Source organism: Dromiciops gliroides, chromosome 3 (assembly GCF_019393635.1).
Source record: "Dromiciops gliroides isolate mDroGli1 chromosome 3, mDroGli1.pri, whole genome shotgun sequence".
NCBI classification, from domain to species: Eukaryota; Metazoa; Chordata; class Mammalia; order Microbiotheria; family Microbiotheriidae; genus Dromiciops; species Dromiciops gliroides.
In genome coordinates this window covers 87,414,978-87,433,172 of record NC_057863.1, presented here as the reverse complement: position 1 = coordinate 87,433,172, position 18,195 = coordinate 87,414,978, and the positions used below count along the sequence as shown (strand labels likewise).

Genomic DNA, 18,195 nt, shown 5'->3' with positions numbered 1-18,195 from the left:
CTTTTTTTTTTTTTAAAGTGAGGCAATTGGGGTAAGTGACTTGCCCAGGGTCACACAGCTAGTAAGTGTTAAGTGTCTGACGTCTGATTTGAACTCAGGTCCTCCTGAATGCAAGGCTGGTGCTCTATCCACTGCGCCACCTAGCTGCCACCGTGAGTGCTTTTTGTCAGCCCGGGTCTGCAAAAAATAGATAGCCCAGAAGCCTGGAGGTCAAAAAAAAAAAGCCAGACAGAAAAGTCTTGTCGTTAGTACAACTCAGGGAAGCCTTCCACTTCTGGGACCAGAGTAAATCAAGGGGAACATAGAGGCTGAAGCTGTGTCCCTGTGGGAAGAGAGATGGGAACCCAGATCAAGAGCTGGCTAAGTATAGCTGAAGCCCACAGCTGTTATTCTGGCCATGAACCGGGAGAAAAATGATCTGGGTATGCCTTGAATGGCACCACATTAGCCACCTGCTCTACAGGTCCTTGAACACAGTCCTTATTACCTAGACTCCAGATAAAGATCAGTTCCAAAGAGGGCCTGCTCTTCCTTCCAGAAATGCAGAGAACCTAGTCTCAAAACAAAGCCTTGGTCTGGAGAATATGGCTAGAAAAAAGAATAAATGTCAAAGTAAAGAGAAAACAGTGAAGAGAAAACATCAAAGTTTAATTTTATGGAGTCAGAGACTCAGCACAAAAACTGAGAAAATAATACCACATCATCTACAAACAGAGGGCTAGCCAAAGAAAATCTTAGAAGAGCCACAAGCACTTGGCACTGAGATTCCTGGAGGAAATAAAGAAAGTATTAAAAAAAAGATGACATAAAAGAAATGAGAACTTTAGAGGAAAGAGTAAGAATGAGAATAAACAACTTAGTACAAGAGGGATAACACCTTACTTGGTTAACAGACTCCTTGAAAATTAAATCCATGACTCCATGAAACAACTTGAAAAACTAGAATAAGTTGAAAGGTCGGAAAAAAAATCAGAAAACAAAAAATACTTATTAAAAACAACTGACCAGCAAAAAAGATTACAGACAGATAATCTAAGAATTATTGAGCTACCTGGAAACCTCATTCATAAAATCATATTTTTAAAATAGATAATATATATATATTTTTAGTGAGGCAATTGAGGTTAAGTGACTTGCCCAGGGTCACACAGTTAGTAAGTGTTAAGTGTCTGAGGCCGGATTTGAATTCAGGTACTCCTGACTCCAGGGCTGGTGCTCTATCCACTGCGCTACCTAGCTGCCCCAAAATAGATAACATTTTAATGAAAACTGCTAAGACCTAATAAAGCCAGAGGGCAAAGTGAAAATAGAGAAAGAATCCATTAATTGTCTTCTGATGAAGACACTAAACTAGCTAGGTAAACTATATCTACAATATTCTTCACATTTACTAAATTATTAATTCTTTCAAAAAAGGAAATGACATTAATCTGGCATGATTTATACTTGAAGGCTCTTTGTAATCACTTCTTTTTCTAAGTGTTTTCAAACATCTTTTGCTAGATTACTCTTTTTTGTGTGTGAGGCAATTGGGGTTAAATGACTTGCCCAGGGTCACACAGCTAGTAAGTGTCAAGGGTCTGAGGCCAGATTTGAGCTCAGGTCCTCCTGAATCCAAGGCCAGTGCTCTATCCACTGCACCCTTAGATTACTCTTTAATGTTTGTCTGTGACCTGTCAGTTCTTTTGTTTTAAATGATTTAGTCTGATTAATTTTTAATTCTTTTTCCAAAGAGTTTATCAGATGTAATTTTTTTATTACATTGGGATCAGTAAAAGAAACCAAATATACTGACTGGCATATGGTAGACATTTTTTTGGGGGGTGGTGAGGCAATTGGGGTTAAGTGACTTGCCCAGGGTCACAGAGCTAGTAAGTGTTAAGTGTCTGAGGCCGGATTTGAACTCAGGTCCTCCTGACTCCAGGGCCGGTACTCTATCTACTGTGCTACCTAGCTGCCCCTATGTGGTAGACATTTGATAAAACTTCCAGAGTTGATATGTATCAGTTCCTTTACAATTCTGATTTGTATTTCCCTTTGCTTTTTCCTGAGAATTGTTCAGCATGCTGTCATTGCACCCAGCTGGGACAGACTGACATATTCACCCCAAGCCCAACTGAATTTGCCTTGGATACCAGAATTCTCTTTTATGGCTATTTTAGTTTTTTGAATCTGTATAAATACAGTTTAGCAAAAACTTATTTCCACAGAACAGTAAATTAAACTTAATTTCATTTTTGTTATTCACTTAATAATTTTTTCTCAAATGTTGGTGGTATAGAAATATATTTATTTAACCATTAATATGCATTTCTTAAAGTTGATTTTAAATTTCAGACATTTTTCAGCTTTAAAATTTTTTTGCTATAGCAGTGAATTTGAGATTATTGTTATAGCAACAACTGTCAGTTTAATATTTGTTCCCCTTAAAAACTTCAGAGACTAGTTACACTTAATTTATATTAGGTATCATAAAGAAAGAGACAATAATAATTTTTTGATTTTGGAGTTTCAGCTATGTTACACATTTGATTTCTGTATTGGAACCTACTTGAAGACTTGATTGAAATTCATAATTTATAATTCCATGAGTGTCATTTTTATCAATATTGATAGAAATGCCTTTATTGATACTGTTTGAAAGCAAGATATATTGTAGTAAGATCCAGTAGAAGTTTATTCCAACCTTATCATAATCTTTTTAAAACTGAGATACAATTAACAGAAGAACATTGTTAAATATAAACTGATTTCTTTATTTTATTTGTAGAGTGTTTCCAGGAAAGTGAACATCTCAAGGAAAGCCTTAAATGTTGCCTGTTACATCTCTTTGGAGCCATTGTAACTGGTGGACAGGTGAGGAAAATATTTAAAAAGCAAGAGCTTGTGTTACATGTAGAAAGGCTGTCATAGTGTTGGCATGAAGTAGGTGCTCAATAAATGTGGTTTTTTAAAAATTAAACGTAGAGTCCTATCCCCTGTGTCAAAGTTGATAATGGATTCTGCTTTATCATCTGGCCAGGAAGTTGACCTATAGTGGTACTGGGGAGGAACACTTGTAATTTTTGAGCACTTAACTCATGTTAATTACTTCCTATTCATGTGATTTCAATGATAATCATATTACATATGTTTCTGTAAGAATAGTCTGTGGGTAAGTGGGTAGCTGAGGGCACAAGGTACTTACTTTGGCAGAGGCTGGAGGAGCAAGTAGATGCTGGAAGATGGGTTGCAATTGTAAATGCAAGGTTAGGGGTACTGAGTCAGAGCCATTTGGGCAGGAAAAATTGCTGAATATGTTGTGTGAGTCAGGGAGACAGTTTAATTCAGTGTTCAGGTAAATGGTCAGAAACTAGGAAGCCGAGCCAGATAAAAACAAACAGGAAGGTGTGCATAGTATTAGAATCAAAAGATGTTGATAAATTAGGTAACTTTCTACCCTACTCTTTTTCAGGTAGAAGTCATTTACAGAATTAAGCTCACCTGAATGCTAGTAGGAGGGAGCCAATGAGAACCTTTGGCTCCTGAGGAAACTTAAAACCCCAATACTCAGGGGACAAATACAAAGTATCCCTGAGCTAAAGTGGTCAGTAGGCAGAGGTCATAAAAATGGGAAAAGATAGTACCTAAATTATAACAGGTGAAATAATTTATATTAAGATTTGATTGTTGTCTTGTGGGTTTCAGAGGAATGCTCTACAAGCAATTTCACCAGCTACTATGGAAGTCCTTCTTCGAGTTTTGGCAGATTGTGATTCCTGGGATGATAGAGATCCTGAGGAAGTGAGTAGGAAGGCAGAGTTAACTCTTAAGTGCCTGACAGAAGTGGTACACATTCTCCTGATTAGCAGCTCAGACCAGCGGCAAGTGGACACCAGCACCATTTTGGAGAACTACTTCAAGTTGCTGAACTCTGATCACTCTGCAATACCTCCTCACAGGAGGTCCAGACAGTGGGAGAACCGGTTCATCACACTACAGATACAGATGTTGAGTGAGTATTAGAAAGAGGCAATTTTTCTCTTTTTATTTTGTGATATCTTTCATACTATACTCCTACTTTTAAGTGCAGGGACATGATAGGTAACAAAAAACTTGAGTGTATTAGGAATTTGAATTGAATGACCATGAGTTAAATTAATTCTTTTTTGTGGTTTCTTCATGCATAAGAAATATGAATTAAAACAGAAATTTTCCCCAGAATTTGGGCAATACCATAAAAACCCAAATCTCTTCATACATAAGTAAATTACAAACAGAAAAAAAATAAAATGGGGAAGAAGAAAATCATTTTGATATTATGAAAAAGGATATAAAATAATTTTACACTTTAAAACTGATAGTATATGAGATACTTCTATGTATTTAATATGATTGATTAAACATAGTCCAGTATATTGTTTTACCTTTTTTCTACTAGATAGTGAATGGAGGTAGGGAGAGGAATGTGAGGTTTTCACTTGAAGCCTGGAATCCAGGGGTTTTTGGCTATAGTGAAAAGAATGTAGGATTTAGGATGCTTGGGATTATTTCTCAGCTCTTCCGTGTTTTATCACTTCCTTGACCTTTGGCAGGTAAAATGACCTTCCTTTCACCTCTTTGGGCTTCTGCTTCTTCGTCTGGTAACCAAAAGAAAAGACAACAAACAAGTAACATCAAAATATAGAGCAAAAGAAGACAGCTAATATACAACAACTGTGTAGTCTTTTCTTCTTGACTCGTAACAAACTTTAACTTCACTTTCTTTCATTCTACTCACAGCTTGTTTTAAAATGCCAGTCTCTTGGTTATTTTATCTTAATATTGCTTTTCTGTTTACTAATCTGTCAAGATCTGTAAGATCAGGAATTGGTTCATTTATTCAACAATTGTTTGTCAAGTATTTACTATAGGCAGTGTGCTGTACTATGTGCTAAGAAGAATACTTCATAAAATTGCTGTTCTCAGAAAACTTTACAGACTAGAAGAGAGTTCTTATGTATATACAGATAAATGTGAAAATTAGAATATGAAAGCATAATAGGAGTGTGTCCTTGTTCAACTGCTGCTTTCAATTTCAGTCAACCTTTTCTTTGTAGAATAATATGAAGAAATTTTCTTTTTAAAGCAAAATCTCTGCATTCTGTGGTCTTTTGTTAGGAAGCAGGCCTTCCCCTCTTACAATCTGTTATTCTAATTTGCCCTTGATATATTAGAGGTATGTTATAATTTCTGTGTACCTCAGCTGATTTCAGTTTCAAAGTATAATGGGCAAATAACTTAGCACTTTTTAAAAGAAGCTAGACTCGTTTTGATACAGATGCAGAAATGTGTATACAACGTTGATAATTATACAATTCTTCCTATTATCATTGTTATTTCTTGTATGTATATCTGAGTTTGGAGTGACATATTACCAGATTGCCTTTGTAATGATGAATTTTTTTGTCCCTAGCAACTCTCTCTTTTTTTTTTTTTTTTTTTTTGGTGAGGCAGTTGGGGTTAAGTGACTTGCCCAGGGTCACACAGTAAGTGTTAAGTGTCTGAGGCTGGATTTGAACTCAGTTACTCCTGAATCCAGGGCCGGTGCTTTATCCACTGTGCCATCTAGCTGCCCCGTCCCTAGCAACTCTTGAAAGAAATGTACTAAGTTATAGAGAGATTACAGTTCTCATTGTTAGGAATATCCACATTGATGAAATTGCAGATCCTTAAAGTTTTGGAGTATATATGGTATGTGATATAGAGCCTCCTAAGATTCAGACCTGATAACCATTAGCCACTTCTTGTGATTTGTGGACCAATCACACAGGACAAATGATATGAAAGGAAGAAACCCGCCAAGAATCTTCTAAATATTATGAAGTCCTATGAAGCACACTAAAGATCTTGGGGGCAGAAATGATGTTTTTGTCACTACTTCCAACAGAAGAGAAGAGAAAAGAGGACCTTAGAAGGGCCTATAGATTAAAACAGAGAAATGAAGAGGCAGCTAGGTGGTGCAGTGGATAGAGTACTGGCCCTGGATTCAGGAGGACCTGAGTTCAAATCTGGACTCAGTCACTTAACCCCAAATGCCTTACCAAAAAACCAGAGAAATGATGGGCTTTTTTCTTGGAACGGATAACATCCATTGAATATTTGAGAAGAAAGTATTTAATTGGTGATGCTGCCTTGGTCAAAAACACTTGTTTCTGAAAATGGAAGACAAAAGATAAAAATACCCTAATTTGATGCTCCGTTGTCTGTAGTAGGACATAGAGAGCAACATGTTTGACATAGAAAGAAGAGTAATTATGAAGGTGTCTAATATTATTCACAGTGAATATTCATAGGAAAAAAGTAGTAATAATACTCATGGAGTAAAATATCAGTGTATTAATCTATAGAATGTGTCATTTCAGTCATGTCTGACTGTGACCTCATTTGGGATTTTCTTGGCAGAGATATTGGAGTGGTTTGTCATTTCCTTCTCTAGCTCATTTTACAGATGAGGAAACTGAGCTAAACAGGGTTTAGTGATTTGCCAAGGGTCACATAGCTAGTAATTGTCTGAGGCCAACAAAAAAAAGAACTTGACCATAAAAAGCTATCACAGGGAGGAAGATAAACAGAAGAAAATAGGATGGAGGAAAATAAACAGTATTCACAACTGTGAATGTGAATCAGATGAGCTCAGCCTTAAAATGGAAGCAGATAGAATGTATTAGAAACTAGAATCTAACATATTATTAACAAGAGACAGTCGAAACAGAGACACACACAGAAAATAAAGCACTGAAGCAGAATCCATTATACTTCAGCTGAAGTAAAAGGTAGGGATAGCAATTATGATCTCAGGCAAAGCAAAAGCAAGAATAGACCGAATTAAAAGAGATAAACAGGGAACTATATTATGCTAAGTGGTACCACAGACAATGAATCAATATAAAAAATTTTACAGCAAATTTCACTGATAAAGGTTTAATTTCTCAAATATATATAGGGAACTGAGTCAAATTTATAAAAATAAGAGCCATTTCCCAAATGATAAATGTTTAAAAGATATATACAGGGGGTTTCCAAAAGAAAAAATCAAAGCTATATATCATCATATAAAAATACTCTAAATCAATATTGATTAGAGAAATGCAAATTAAAACAACTCTGAGGTACCACTTCCCACCTCTCAGAAATGAGAAATGCTGGAGGGGACAAGGGAATGGGTACACTAATAAACTGTTGGTAGAGCTGTGAACTGGTCCAAACATTCTGGAGAACAATTTGAAATTATGCCCAAAAGGTTGTAAAAGTATGCATACCCTTTGATCCTGCAATACGATTACTAGCTCTATACCCCAAAGAGATCAAAGAAAAAGGAAAAGGACCTATATGTATGAAAATTGTATAAAGAATTGGAAATTGAGGGATTGTTCATCAACTGGAGAATGACTGAACAAGTCATAACATATGATAGTGATGGAGTACTATTGTGCTATAAGAAATGATGGTTTCAGGGGGGAAAAAAAACATGGCAAAACTTATATGAACTGATGCAGAGTGAAGAAAAAAACCAGGAGATGATTGTGCACAGAGTTGTAATGATGATCAACAGTGAAAGAATTCAGTACCTTGGTTAATGCAATGATCCAAGACAATTCCAAAGGACTCATGATGAAAAAATGCCATCAACCACCAGAGAAAACTGATAAACTCTTGAGTGCAAATTGAAATATAATTTCCTTCCTTCCTTCCTTCCTTCCTTCCTTCCTTCCTTCCTTCCTTCCTTCCTTCCTTCCTTCCTTCCTTCCTTCCTTCCTTCCTCCCTCCCTCCCTCCCTCCCTCCCTCCCTCCCTCCCTCCCTCCCTCCCTCTCTTCCTTCCTTCTTCCCTCCCTCTCTCCCTCTCTCTTTTTTCCCCCTCCCTTTCTGCTTTCTTTCTTTTTTTATGATATGGCTAATATGGAAAATGTTTTATGTGATTTCACATGTATATTTGATATCATTTGTTTGCCTTCTCAATGGGTCAAGGAGGAGTGGAAGGGAGGGGGAGAATTTGGACATTAAGATGTAAAAAAAAGTGTTAATGAATGATAAATTTATTTTAAGATCTTGATAGGTTGACTTAATGGACTACATCTAATAAGATAGAATTTTAATAGGGATAAATGTAAAGCCCTACATTTGGATTCAAATATTATCTGTACTACTACAATATAATGGCATTATGACTAGATAGAAGTTTGAGAAAATAATTCTAGGAGTTTGTAGTGCATAGAAACTCATGAATCAATAGTGTGTTTGTCAGAAAAGTTGATGTGGTCCATGAATAGGACTATAGCGTGCAGAATGAAAAAATTGATTGTCATACTGTTCTTCCCTGGTCAGAGCTCATTTGGAGTATTGTGTTTATTTCTGGTAGTTAATTTTAGGAGAAACATTAAAAAACTGAGCTGACATATTTCGAGGAGGTTATGGTGAGGAGACTCTAAATCAATCCCATACAAAGACAGGTTGAAAGAGCTGTGCCTGTTTCATCTGAAAGAGAGAAGATTTGGAATGTACAGAAAATCACTAGTTTCCTTCAAAGCTGAACTCAAATACTACCCACTATTCGAGACCTGTAGTAGTCTACTTTGCTTCTCCTTCCAATTATTTTGTATATATTTTATAGATACTATTGTTTCTGTGTCGTCTCCTCCTATAGAACATAAGCTCTTTTGGGGGCAGCTAGGTGGCGCAGTGGATAAAGCACCAGCCCTGGATTCAGGAGGACCTGAGTTCAAATGCGACCTCAGACACTTTACACTTACTAGCTGTGTGACCCTGGGCAAGTCACTTAACCTTCATTGCCCCAGAAAAAAAAATAATATAAGCTCTTTCAGAGTAGGGACTGTTTAATTTATGACTAGGTATCCCTTCCATACTTATTGAATGCTCATTTGTTAACTCATGATCACGGTCTTCAAATATTTCTAGTTTGGAAGGAGATTAGATTCACTTTGCTTGTCTGATGGAGGCAGAATTGGAACTGATTTCTGAAATTTTGGGGTAAGGGCAGGGCATGTAGGCCTGGCCTCATAAGAAGAAATTTAAAAAACACAACATTTTTAGCTCTAAAAATGGAATAGGCTGCCATAATAATAGTGACTTGTCAGTCACCATAGCATTTAGTCAGAGATTGGGTGACCACTTGTCAAGAATGTTGTAGAGGGGATTAATGCTTTGGGTAGGTTTGGGCCTGGAAGACCTTCAACTAGTTTAGTATAGAGGAAAAGAACATTAACTTAGCATTCAGAGGACCAAGGTTCAAATTTTGCTTCTGAAGCCTATTACTCTGGGACCTTTGTCAAATTACTTAACGTGTTGGGTCCTCTGTTTCCTAATTTGTAAAATGAGGGTTCCTTCTAGCTCTGGATTGACCTACCTTCCTTATGATCCCTTATATGATCCCTTCCACTTGGTAAGTTTTTGTAACTATTATGTGAGTAAATTTAGTATATGCTTAAAAGATCTTAAACCCCTTTTTACATAATCGATTTTGTTTTTCTTTCAACAGATACCATCACGGCCATGTTAGATTGCACAGACAGGCCTGTTCTACAGGCTATTTTCCTTAACAGTAATTGCTTTGAGCATCTTATCCGACTGCTACAGAATTGCAAGGTAGTTCTTAAAAAATATATCCTTTCTGTTTTGAAGAATCTGTAATTTCATTCATAATTCTCTTCAACTATGAGCTTGTCACAGTAAATTCTGCATGGTAAATTTTTGTTAGAATTTAGTTGTGGTTAACTTTAGCATTATGGACGTGAATGATTGAATGTATTAAAGTTGCCATTATTTGGATTTTATAAATGGAGCTTCCTTTTTGGTATCCTAGCAGAATTTTTAGTTTTGTGGTGAATATTCAATTCTTGGATAGGTATTTGCTTTTTAAGACAAATGTTAAGAGCTCCTGAAGTCCCTTGATAGTGTCTGCTTTCTGGAGTTATAGCTGTATTTGTTATGGTACAAGTCTGATGCCAAGGTCATTTTAATTGCCATACCAGTTAGTTTCATCATAATTTTTACTTACCCAAGTAATGTGGGTTTAATGTTGATGACATGATGGTAGTGTCTTTCAGATACTTTATGTAATAAATGTTTTGAATAATTTGAGCATACTTCTTAAGGAAATATTAATTTTATTTCCAGTGTTTCTTATTATAATGTACTGTAATAATATTATAAATGCCAGAAAGGATATTTTACTTAACAGTATTAAAATTTATTTTCCATAATGATTCTCTCAAGTCCAGCCAAAATAATATACTTGCTCATCATGTCTCATGATAACCTTCTGTCTCTCATGACTGGAATGTATACTTCCTCCTCCTAGTATTCCTAGTTTTAGTGATTAACTTAATTACTACCCCCTGGAAGAGCTTTTATAATTTATGGTGTCTCCTAACCTCTAAATTACTTTGTTTTTACTTGTTATATATTTTGTGTTTAACTGTCTGCATGTTGTTTCTCTTAATGGAATATAAGCTCCTTGAGATTAAGCTTGTTTTCACCTTTTTTTTTTTTTTTTTTGTAAATCTAGTGCTTAGCATAGTGTTTGGCACATAGAAGGCATTTAATAAATGCTTATTGATTTATTTGAAATGACTAACATGAAGAATTCAGGGAAACTTGGGAGAGGAGATGACAGATGAAACCAAGACCCAGAAGAGACTGGATTAAAGTGGGGGATTGATGGCTGTAAGAAAGGTCATGAAGCATATAGGAGGGCATGGGATTGAAAGTACTGATGCGGGATGGAGAATGGTCATGGCATGGAGGAGCGACAGCTTTTGGAGAACTAAACTCAAGTTAAAAAAAACTAGGAGTGGAAACAAATTCTACTTTATTAGGCTAAACTAAAATGCTTGGCTGTCTAAAGCCACAATTTAGCAAAGGTCTTGAAGATAGTTGCTTAAGTCCCTTATAAGTGATCACTGAGCCTTGTGCTAAGTTTGTTGGGCCAATGCCAAGGGTTGGAGAGGCCTCTGCTCTCCATTCCCCAATTTTTACCAGCTCTCAAAGTGAATAATTGTGTGGTAAATATTATCTCTTGTACTGCTAAAAAAAAACCCCCTATATTTTGGTGAGATGGGAAATGCTAAGTTTTTACTGAGTTGAAAAATAATTAGTGGGATCTCAGAAAAATAATGAATGCCTACAGTGGAGCTATTTCTCATGGCCTCCTCAGGTACTTTGAGATGAAATACATGCTTTTTTGAGCTTCCAGAGTTTCTTCTTTTCCTGTGCAATCCTTCCTCATGCCAAGTACCTATTTCTGCATGAGGGTTACAGGATGTCTTCAGCAGCATTGGGTTTTGAGGCTGGATTGATCCTGATTATATTGTGAAAAAAACGGTGCTTCTAATGTCATCCTTATCAGCAAGGTTTCTTACTCTTCAAGTCTTGGTGATTCTTGAAGATTTACAAGTATTGATTGTCTTAGTGGTGTGTACCTGAGTTTGTAGGCAATCATTTCTGAGTTCTAGTTGGCTAGAGCTCATGAGCCATCTAGCTTGTGGATAATCGTTTCTATACTAACAATGCTCAAATGTAAGGGACCTTTTTTAGGAAGTGGGTGGGGGCAGGAAATCTTATGATGAACTGGTTCTCATAATTAACCTAAGGATGATATTTAGTTATTTGGGACATTTGGGATGTGGTAATTATTAGCTTGGAAACTAAGAATCTGGAGAATAACTCCTAATAGGAGTGCTGCTTTCTTAGAGTGGAGAGGGCAAAACCTTTGTAGCAATTTGAAGAAAAAACCCGCTGTACTCTTCATAAGGAAATTTACAAGACTTTATTAAGCAACTGTACTTCCCAGAAAACTATTAAGTTACAACATGTAAGCAAAAAAACGATTATAATAAACCATGTTTTATACAAAAATTTCTTCCAATTAGGAGTTTCTCAAAATAGGACGTTTTGCTTGATGTTAGAGTAAACAATAAGTTACAATTAACATAGTAGTAATAATAGTATAGGCTTTGTCTAGCATGTCTCATTTTCATTTCTATCCATAAAAATTCATACATCAGTAGTCAGTAAAGAAAGCATTTATTTGGCTCTTCCTGTACCATTGTGCTAAGCACTGGGAATACAAAGAAAGGCAAAAAGTAGTCCCTGCCTGCAGGAAGCTCACAATCTAAAAAACTTCACATACGATGGGTATATATTCAGTGCAGACAGGAGGCCATCTGAGAGGGAAGGTACCATCTTAAGGGGGCCTGGAAGGGTTAGGAAGGATTTTGATCAATTTCAGAGGCTGGAGAGCAGTCAGAATCCTGAAGGGCCTTGAATTCATTTTACATACTTCACTGGCTGAACTAAATGGATTATTTAGCTTAGAGGTGAGCCGATTTAGGGAGGGCCTGATAACTGTTTTCAAGTAGCTGATAGACTTTCATGTGGAGGAACAAATTGGACTTGTTTTTGGTGAATAGTTGTCCTCACAGCTGAGGGTTAGTTACTAAGGCAGTTAATTTTTGTTAAGATCTTCCCATGGCATGTATCCTAGACATGCCAGGCCTATGTAGAGGATATCAAGTGAAGCTAACCAGCATTTGTGAAGTGCCTCCTCTGCCAGGTTACAAGATACCGGGGTTTACAAGAAAGGCAAAAACAGTCCCTGCCCTCAAGGAGCTCACAATCTAATGGGGAGAAAATATACAGTATCCAAACAAGAAATACAAGGATAGATTGTAGGTAATCACAGTGGGAAGGTGCTGGTATTCAGAGGGACTAGGATGGATTTCTTGAAGAAGGTAGAATTGTAGCTGAGACCTGAAGAAGACAAGGGAAGCCAGGAGAGAAAAATGAGGTGGCAGAACATTCCAGGCAGAGGGGAAAGACAGAGTTAGGAAATGGAGTGTCTTGTGCAAGGAACAACAAGAGGGCCAGTGCCACTGGCTTATAGCATACAGATAGGGTTTGGTAGGATTTGGCAATAGACTGGATATGTGAGGTGGAGGGGAAAAGGATAGAGGGGACCAGTTTACGAAGGACTTTAAAAGCCACATATAGGATGTAATGTTTGACTTGGGAGCTAATAGTGAGCCACGGAAGTTTATTGAATAGGAGAGAGGGCATGGTCAGGCCTGTGCTTCAGAAGATCACTTGGACAGATTAGTAGAGAATGGACTGGAGTAGGAAGAGACTTGAAGTGGAGAAACTAACCAAATTGATGGATTTGGAAAGGGGAGAATGAAGTCAGAGAGACCATTTAGGAGCCTGTTGCAGTAGCCAATGTGGAATATGAGGGTCTCAATGGGTGACTGAAAAGAAGGAGAAAAGAGGATAAAGGAGAGAGATGTAGAAGTAGAAATGGTAGGATTTGGCACCAGTCTGGATATGTGGGGTAAAAGAAAATGAAGAGTCAAAGATGATGATGTGAACTTGGATGCCTGGAAAAATGGTGGTACCCTCAACAGTAATAGGAAAATTTCAAAGCGAGGTAGGTTTTGGGGGAAAGAATACAGTAAGATTTGTGAACCTTTGCAATCCTTCCATGCCTCTTCATCCTGAATGACTCATTCTTTCCCTCCCAAAGCAACAAGAGGTATCAGCAGTGTCCTTTCTGGTCTTTGCCTAGAATGTTAAAGTCCACCCTCCAGTGGTGTCTGTCATAGCCTTGAGGTGAACTCAGGGTGAGGAGGTAGAATTGTACAGATGGTCCCTGCTGTTGTGACCACAGCTGGCAGTTAGGTTGTAACTTAGGGGGCTGATTCTTGGCTCAGAAGGACAGAGGTTTGTAATTTGCATGGGGGAAGGGAGGAAATAGTGATTGGGTATTGAGGGATAAGGAGAGGCGTGGTTGTGTTGTGGAAACAAGCCTCATAATTGGATATGGAAGGAAGGGTAAGATGCAGTCCATCTCCCTATCCTTTGGCTTATCACATATTCCTTGGAGTCTTGCCATGACTGCCCAGTAGGGTCCATTTCCTCTTGGGAAATCACTGCCAAAGACAGTAGCAACTTTTTAGGAATAAGAGAAAGTGATGGTTGAGATGTTCAGAAATTCATGGAGTAAAAAAATCCAAGAACAAAGCTGGTAATAAAACCCACGCTCTCATCTGTCTGCACAGATGCACAGCATATAATTGATGAGTAACATGAACTTCTGGTCCTAATACAAGGGGGGAAACTTGACTTCATAGTCAGCACTGAGCTGTGAGTGGACAATACCTCTGTAAGGTTATACCTTTTTCATAAGGAATATAATGAGGAGAAGGGAGGGAGGTGAAAGAACGTTGTATTTCGAGAAGTGATAATCATATAACAATCTCCAGGAGCCAGAGGTGAGGGGAGGAAAGTAGGAAAGCATAATGAATAGTATTTGGGCAAAGACCAATTGAGGCAGAAACATATCATGATGCTATCATACCCATATGCCTGGAGAGAAAGAAGAATTAGGTGAGTTCAGAAACAGATCACAAGCCTGGTCCAGTGGCTGAATGTATTAATTGCTGGGGTATGTTAGTTATCTTGACATCTCCTGGAGCTCTCTTTCCATCAACAACAGAGCAACTAATAATTTTCTTGGCATGGCTTAAATATTAATGTTATTCTTCACAGGAATGTAATTAAAAAGGAGAAATTCTATTCTGTATGTTTCTCACCAATGAGGAGGAACTGGTTGTAGGATTGGAAATGATTATAGCGTTGGGTGGAAGTACGTTGGGTTTTTTCCACCCCCTTTTGGTGAGGTAATTGGGCTTAAGTGACTTGCCCAGGGTCACACAGCTAGTAAGTGTCAAGTGTCAAGTGTCTGAGGTCAGATTTGAATTCAGGTCCTCCTGACTTCAGGGCCGGTACTCTATCCACTGCACCACTTAGCTGCCTCCCTGTTTTGTTTTTTAATTAATGACAAACACATTCACACAAATATGTCCCACTTACATGTGAATTCTCTGAAATTCCTTACCTGTTTATAATCTTTTATCATTTCATTTTTCTCTTTGCCTTACAACCTGTAACCTATTTTTCATTCTTACTATGCCCTTTGCTATCTCCACCCTTTAGCTTTTTCCCAAGACATACTATACTCCTTATTCTCTGAAATCCAGTGCCACATCCTCCTTGCTGCTCCTTGCACAACACATTCAGATTCTCTAATGCAGTTTCACTGGCTGTTCACCATATCTGGAATTCCTTATTTTCTTCTCCTGGCTTCCCTGCCTTCCTTCCAATTTCAGCTCAAATTCTACCTTCTATAAGAAGCCTTTCCCAGTCCCCTTTAATGCTGTTACCTGCTCTGTGTTTATAATTTCCAACATTTGTACATTTAAATGTTTGCATGTTGTTCCTCCAATTAGACTGTGAGCTTAAGAGCAGGGTTTATTTTGTTGTTGTTATTATTCTGTATCCCAGCACCTAACATAGTGCTTGACACCAGACAAGTGTTTTGCTGAAGCAATCTACAGTTACATTCTATTGTTCAATGATTTCTGGGGTGTCTGCAGAATTTTCTTTTTGATGAGGAAATTTTTGTTCATTTTCCTTTATGTAACATAAAATTTGTTCATTGTGTTCTGACCTCAATTTGATTTTTTTTACTCTCTTTTTCCCCTTCCAGTGTTTATGTATTTCTCTTTTGGTTTATCTGCTTTTAAACTGATAAACCCTCAGCTTTTAAAATTCAGTTGTTGTTCCTTGAACTTTCACTTATAGGTTCTTATCTCTCATTTCCCTCCTTTTTTGGTCCTTCCTTCTTCTTGCCTGAGGTCTAGTGGGGGGGCCCAGTATGGGCCCCTGCCCATTATAAACTGGGAATGGGGATAGAAGATTGACCTTAACTGAGTTTTTAGTTATCTTTTCCTTGTACACAGAAAATTTTTTTCTAGATGACTTCAGTGCCCCCAACATTTTTTTTCCCCCACTTGCTTTCCCTTTCCTTTGAGTGGAAAAATCAGTGGGGTAGAGGAGGAATATAGTTTAGACTGAGCCACTACTATGTGTAGCCAGAGACTCCACATAGCTAATCCCTGAAGCACAAATTTAGAAGATGGGTTATGCCCAGCATATGTCATTGATTGGGGGTGGAGACTCCAAGTGGAAGTTCTAGACATTTAAGTTGTTGTTTCATGGAGTGTTTTACCTTTTGAAATGTTTTTGTCTTTTTAACTTATGAATTTGGCTTTAGTTACTCTCTATTTGGTACATAATTCTTTTCCCAAGGTTTTTGGATTGGAGAGATTTGGGGGAAATACTCTTCCATCTTGCCAGCTACAAAATCTCCATTACTAATTTTAAAATGACACTGAAAGTTGAGATCACTCCTTTAAACAAGAATATTTGTGTGTATGTATAAAGATATATACATATATTAGATAGATAGGTAGATAATACTGTAGTATCCTGATTTTCCAACACTTTTGTTGAAACAACAAGACTTTTGTTATAAGGTTTTGGAGAGGGAGGGCCTCTTACCAGTGTAATCTTTTTGTTCACCTTTTTGTTTTTCCTCTCCATACTTTCTCCCTAAACTACTTTCAAACCCAACCCTAAGCATAGTCCTGGAAGGGATGAGAAGTTACCTGAGAGGTTTGTGTTTGAAGGATGTCTTAATAATGGATAAATGCCTGGATAAAAGCCTCTGGACTTTTTTCTCCCCTTTTAAATTGGCTACTGGCATAGCTGATTGCTTTTTCTCTCACCTGCTATCACCCCAAAATACGCCGCAGACATAGCAGTGTGGACCCTGCAAAGCAAATTTGCAGGCATTTATTTTAGACAATATCCAGTGATCAGAGCAATTAAATACCACGTTGACAAGAAGCAGTGATTGCCTTAATTTTTGAGTAGGTTAATATTTAGGTTCTAATCTGTTTTAAATCTTTGAGTATCTGAATTCAAGATTATTTCTTAAGGGTAGTTGTGGTTTTTTTTAATTGTAGCTCCTTTATCCAATCTAAACTTTTTATGTCATTGATATGTTGGGTTTTTTTCCTGAAGCCTTCATTCACCCTACTGACTCTCCTTATATATAGCAGTATTTTTTCCAGCTACTTTGTATTCTGAGACAGAAATTAATCATTTATCATGGGAATTTCAAATATAAGTTAATATTAGAATTTGTAATTGGAAATTTAAAAAAGTTTATAAGTAATTTCTAAAAATGAAAGAATTTAGTAGTGTGCACTCTTGGATTTAATTGTACAGAATTTGAAACCTTTCTAATCCAAGTCTTCACACTTTAGCTCATAGCTCATATATTTAATGCTCTTTTCTCCATTATTCTTGTCTCTGTTTTTAACAGCTATTTTTAAATGCTAACAGTAAGGTGGCAGACAAGAACGAGAAAGATCTTGCCAACAAATTACTGACAGAAATGAATGAGGACCAGGTATCTACAAAGTCTGCATCTTGCTTAAGCTCAAATTCAGAAATAGTCAATGGAATACCTATTCCTGTACTTTGACTCTATTGTCTTAAATGAAAGGAGTTTTTCTTAAACTAAAGGAGTTTGCTATATTGAACGTTACCTGTTTTGAGTAACATTTTTAAATGTTTTGATTTTATTTTAAAAGGTTCAAAATTTTTTTAAATTGAAGATCTTTAATATTGTTATAGTCTGCATCTTTCATTTTGTTGAACTTTGAAGAGATGAGTACAGGAATAGGATCCCAAAACCAATGCTATCAACCTGGTGGTGATTTCATTTCCCTCTTTCTTTCTTTTTTTTTTTTTGTTTGTTTCTTGGGTTTTGGCTTTCTTTTCTAAGTATTGTGGTGTATTTGGAGTCTTAGGGCTTTGTGAATCTGTGTGATTATTTTAAATGTTGATTCTTTGCTTCTTGTTAAGTGAGCATAATTCAGTGGACATACTGAATCTGGGAGGAAGGGAAGAAGAATTTGATCTCTAGATTCTTTTACTAATACTACACAGAACTTGAATTTTGATTTATCAAAAATTAATTCCAAATGAATAAAATGGCCAATTTATAACTTATTTTTTTGTTTTTATAATATTTTGTAGTTCAGTAAGAAAAATCTACATGTAAGAATGTACTTGTCTATCATAATTTTTGTTTCTAAAATGTTAGATTGAGATAGACATAGTATTTGGTGCTTTTATATTGATTTTGTCCTTGCATATTTACTGGTATGTAATCATTTTCTTTTTATAAAATATTGATTGGAAAAAAGGAATTTTGGAGTTCAAGTATTATTTCTCATAGGAAAAATTTTGAA

General features: G+C 36.8%; 1 protein-coding gene across 1 annotated transcript in view; it reads left to right on the top strand.

Moving 5' to 3' along the window:
• NBEAL1 (neurobeachin like 1) overlaps positions 1–18,195 on the top strand; it is a 177,966-nt gene that overhangs the window by 51,294 nt on the left and 108,477 nt on the right. The window contains 4 exon segments of the mRNA XM_043997392.1: positions 2,771–2,856; positions 3,688–3,994; positions 9,516–9,622; positions 17,262–17,348. Coding sequence (XP_043853327.1) covers positions 2,771–2,856; positions 3,688–3,994; positions 9,516–9,622; positions 17,262–17,348 — 587 coding nt within the window.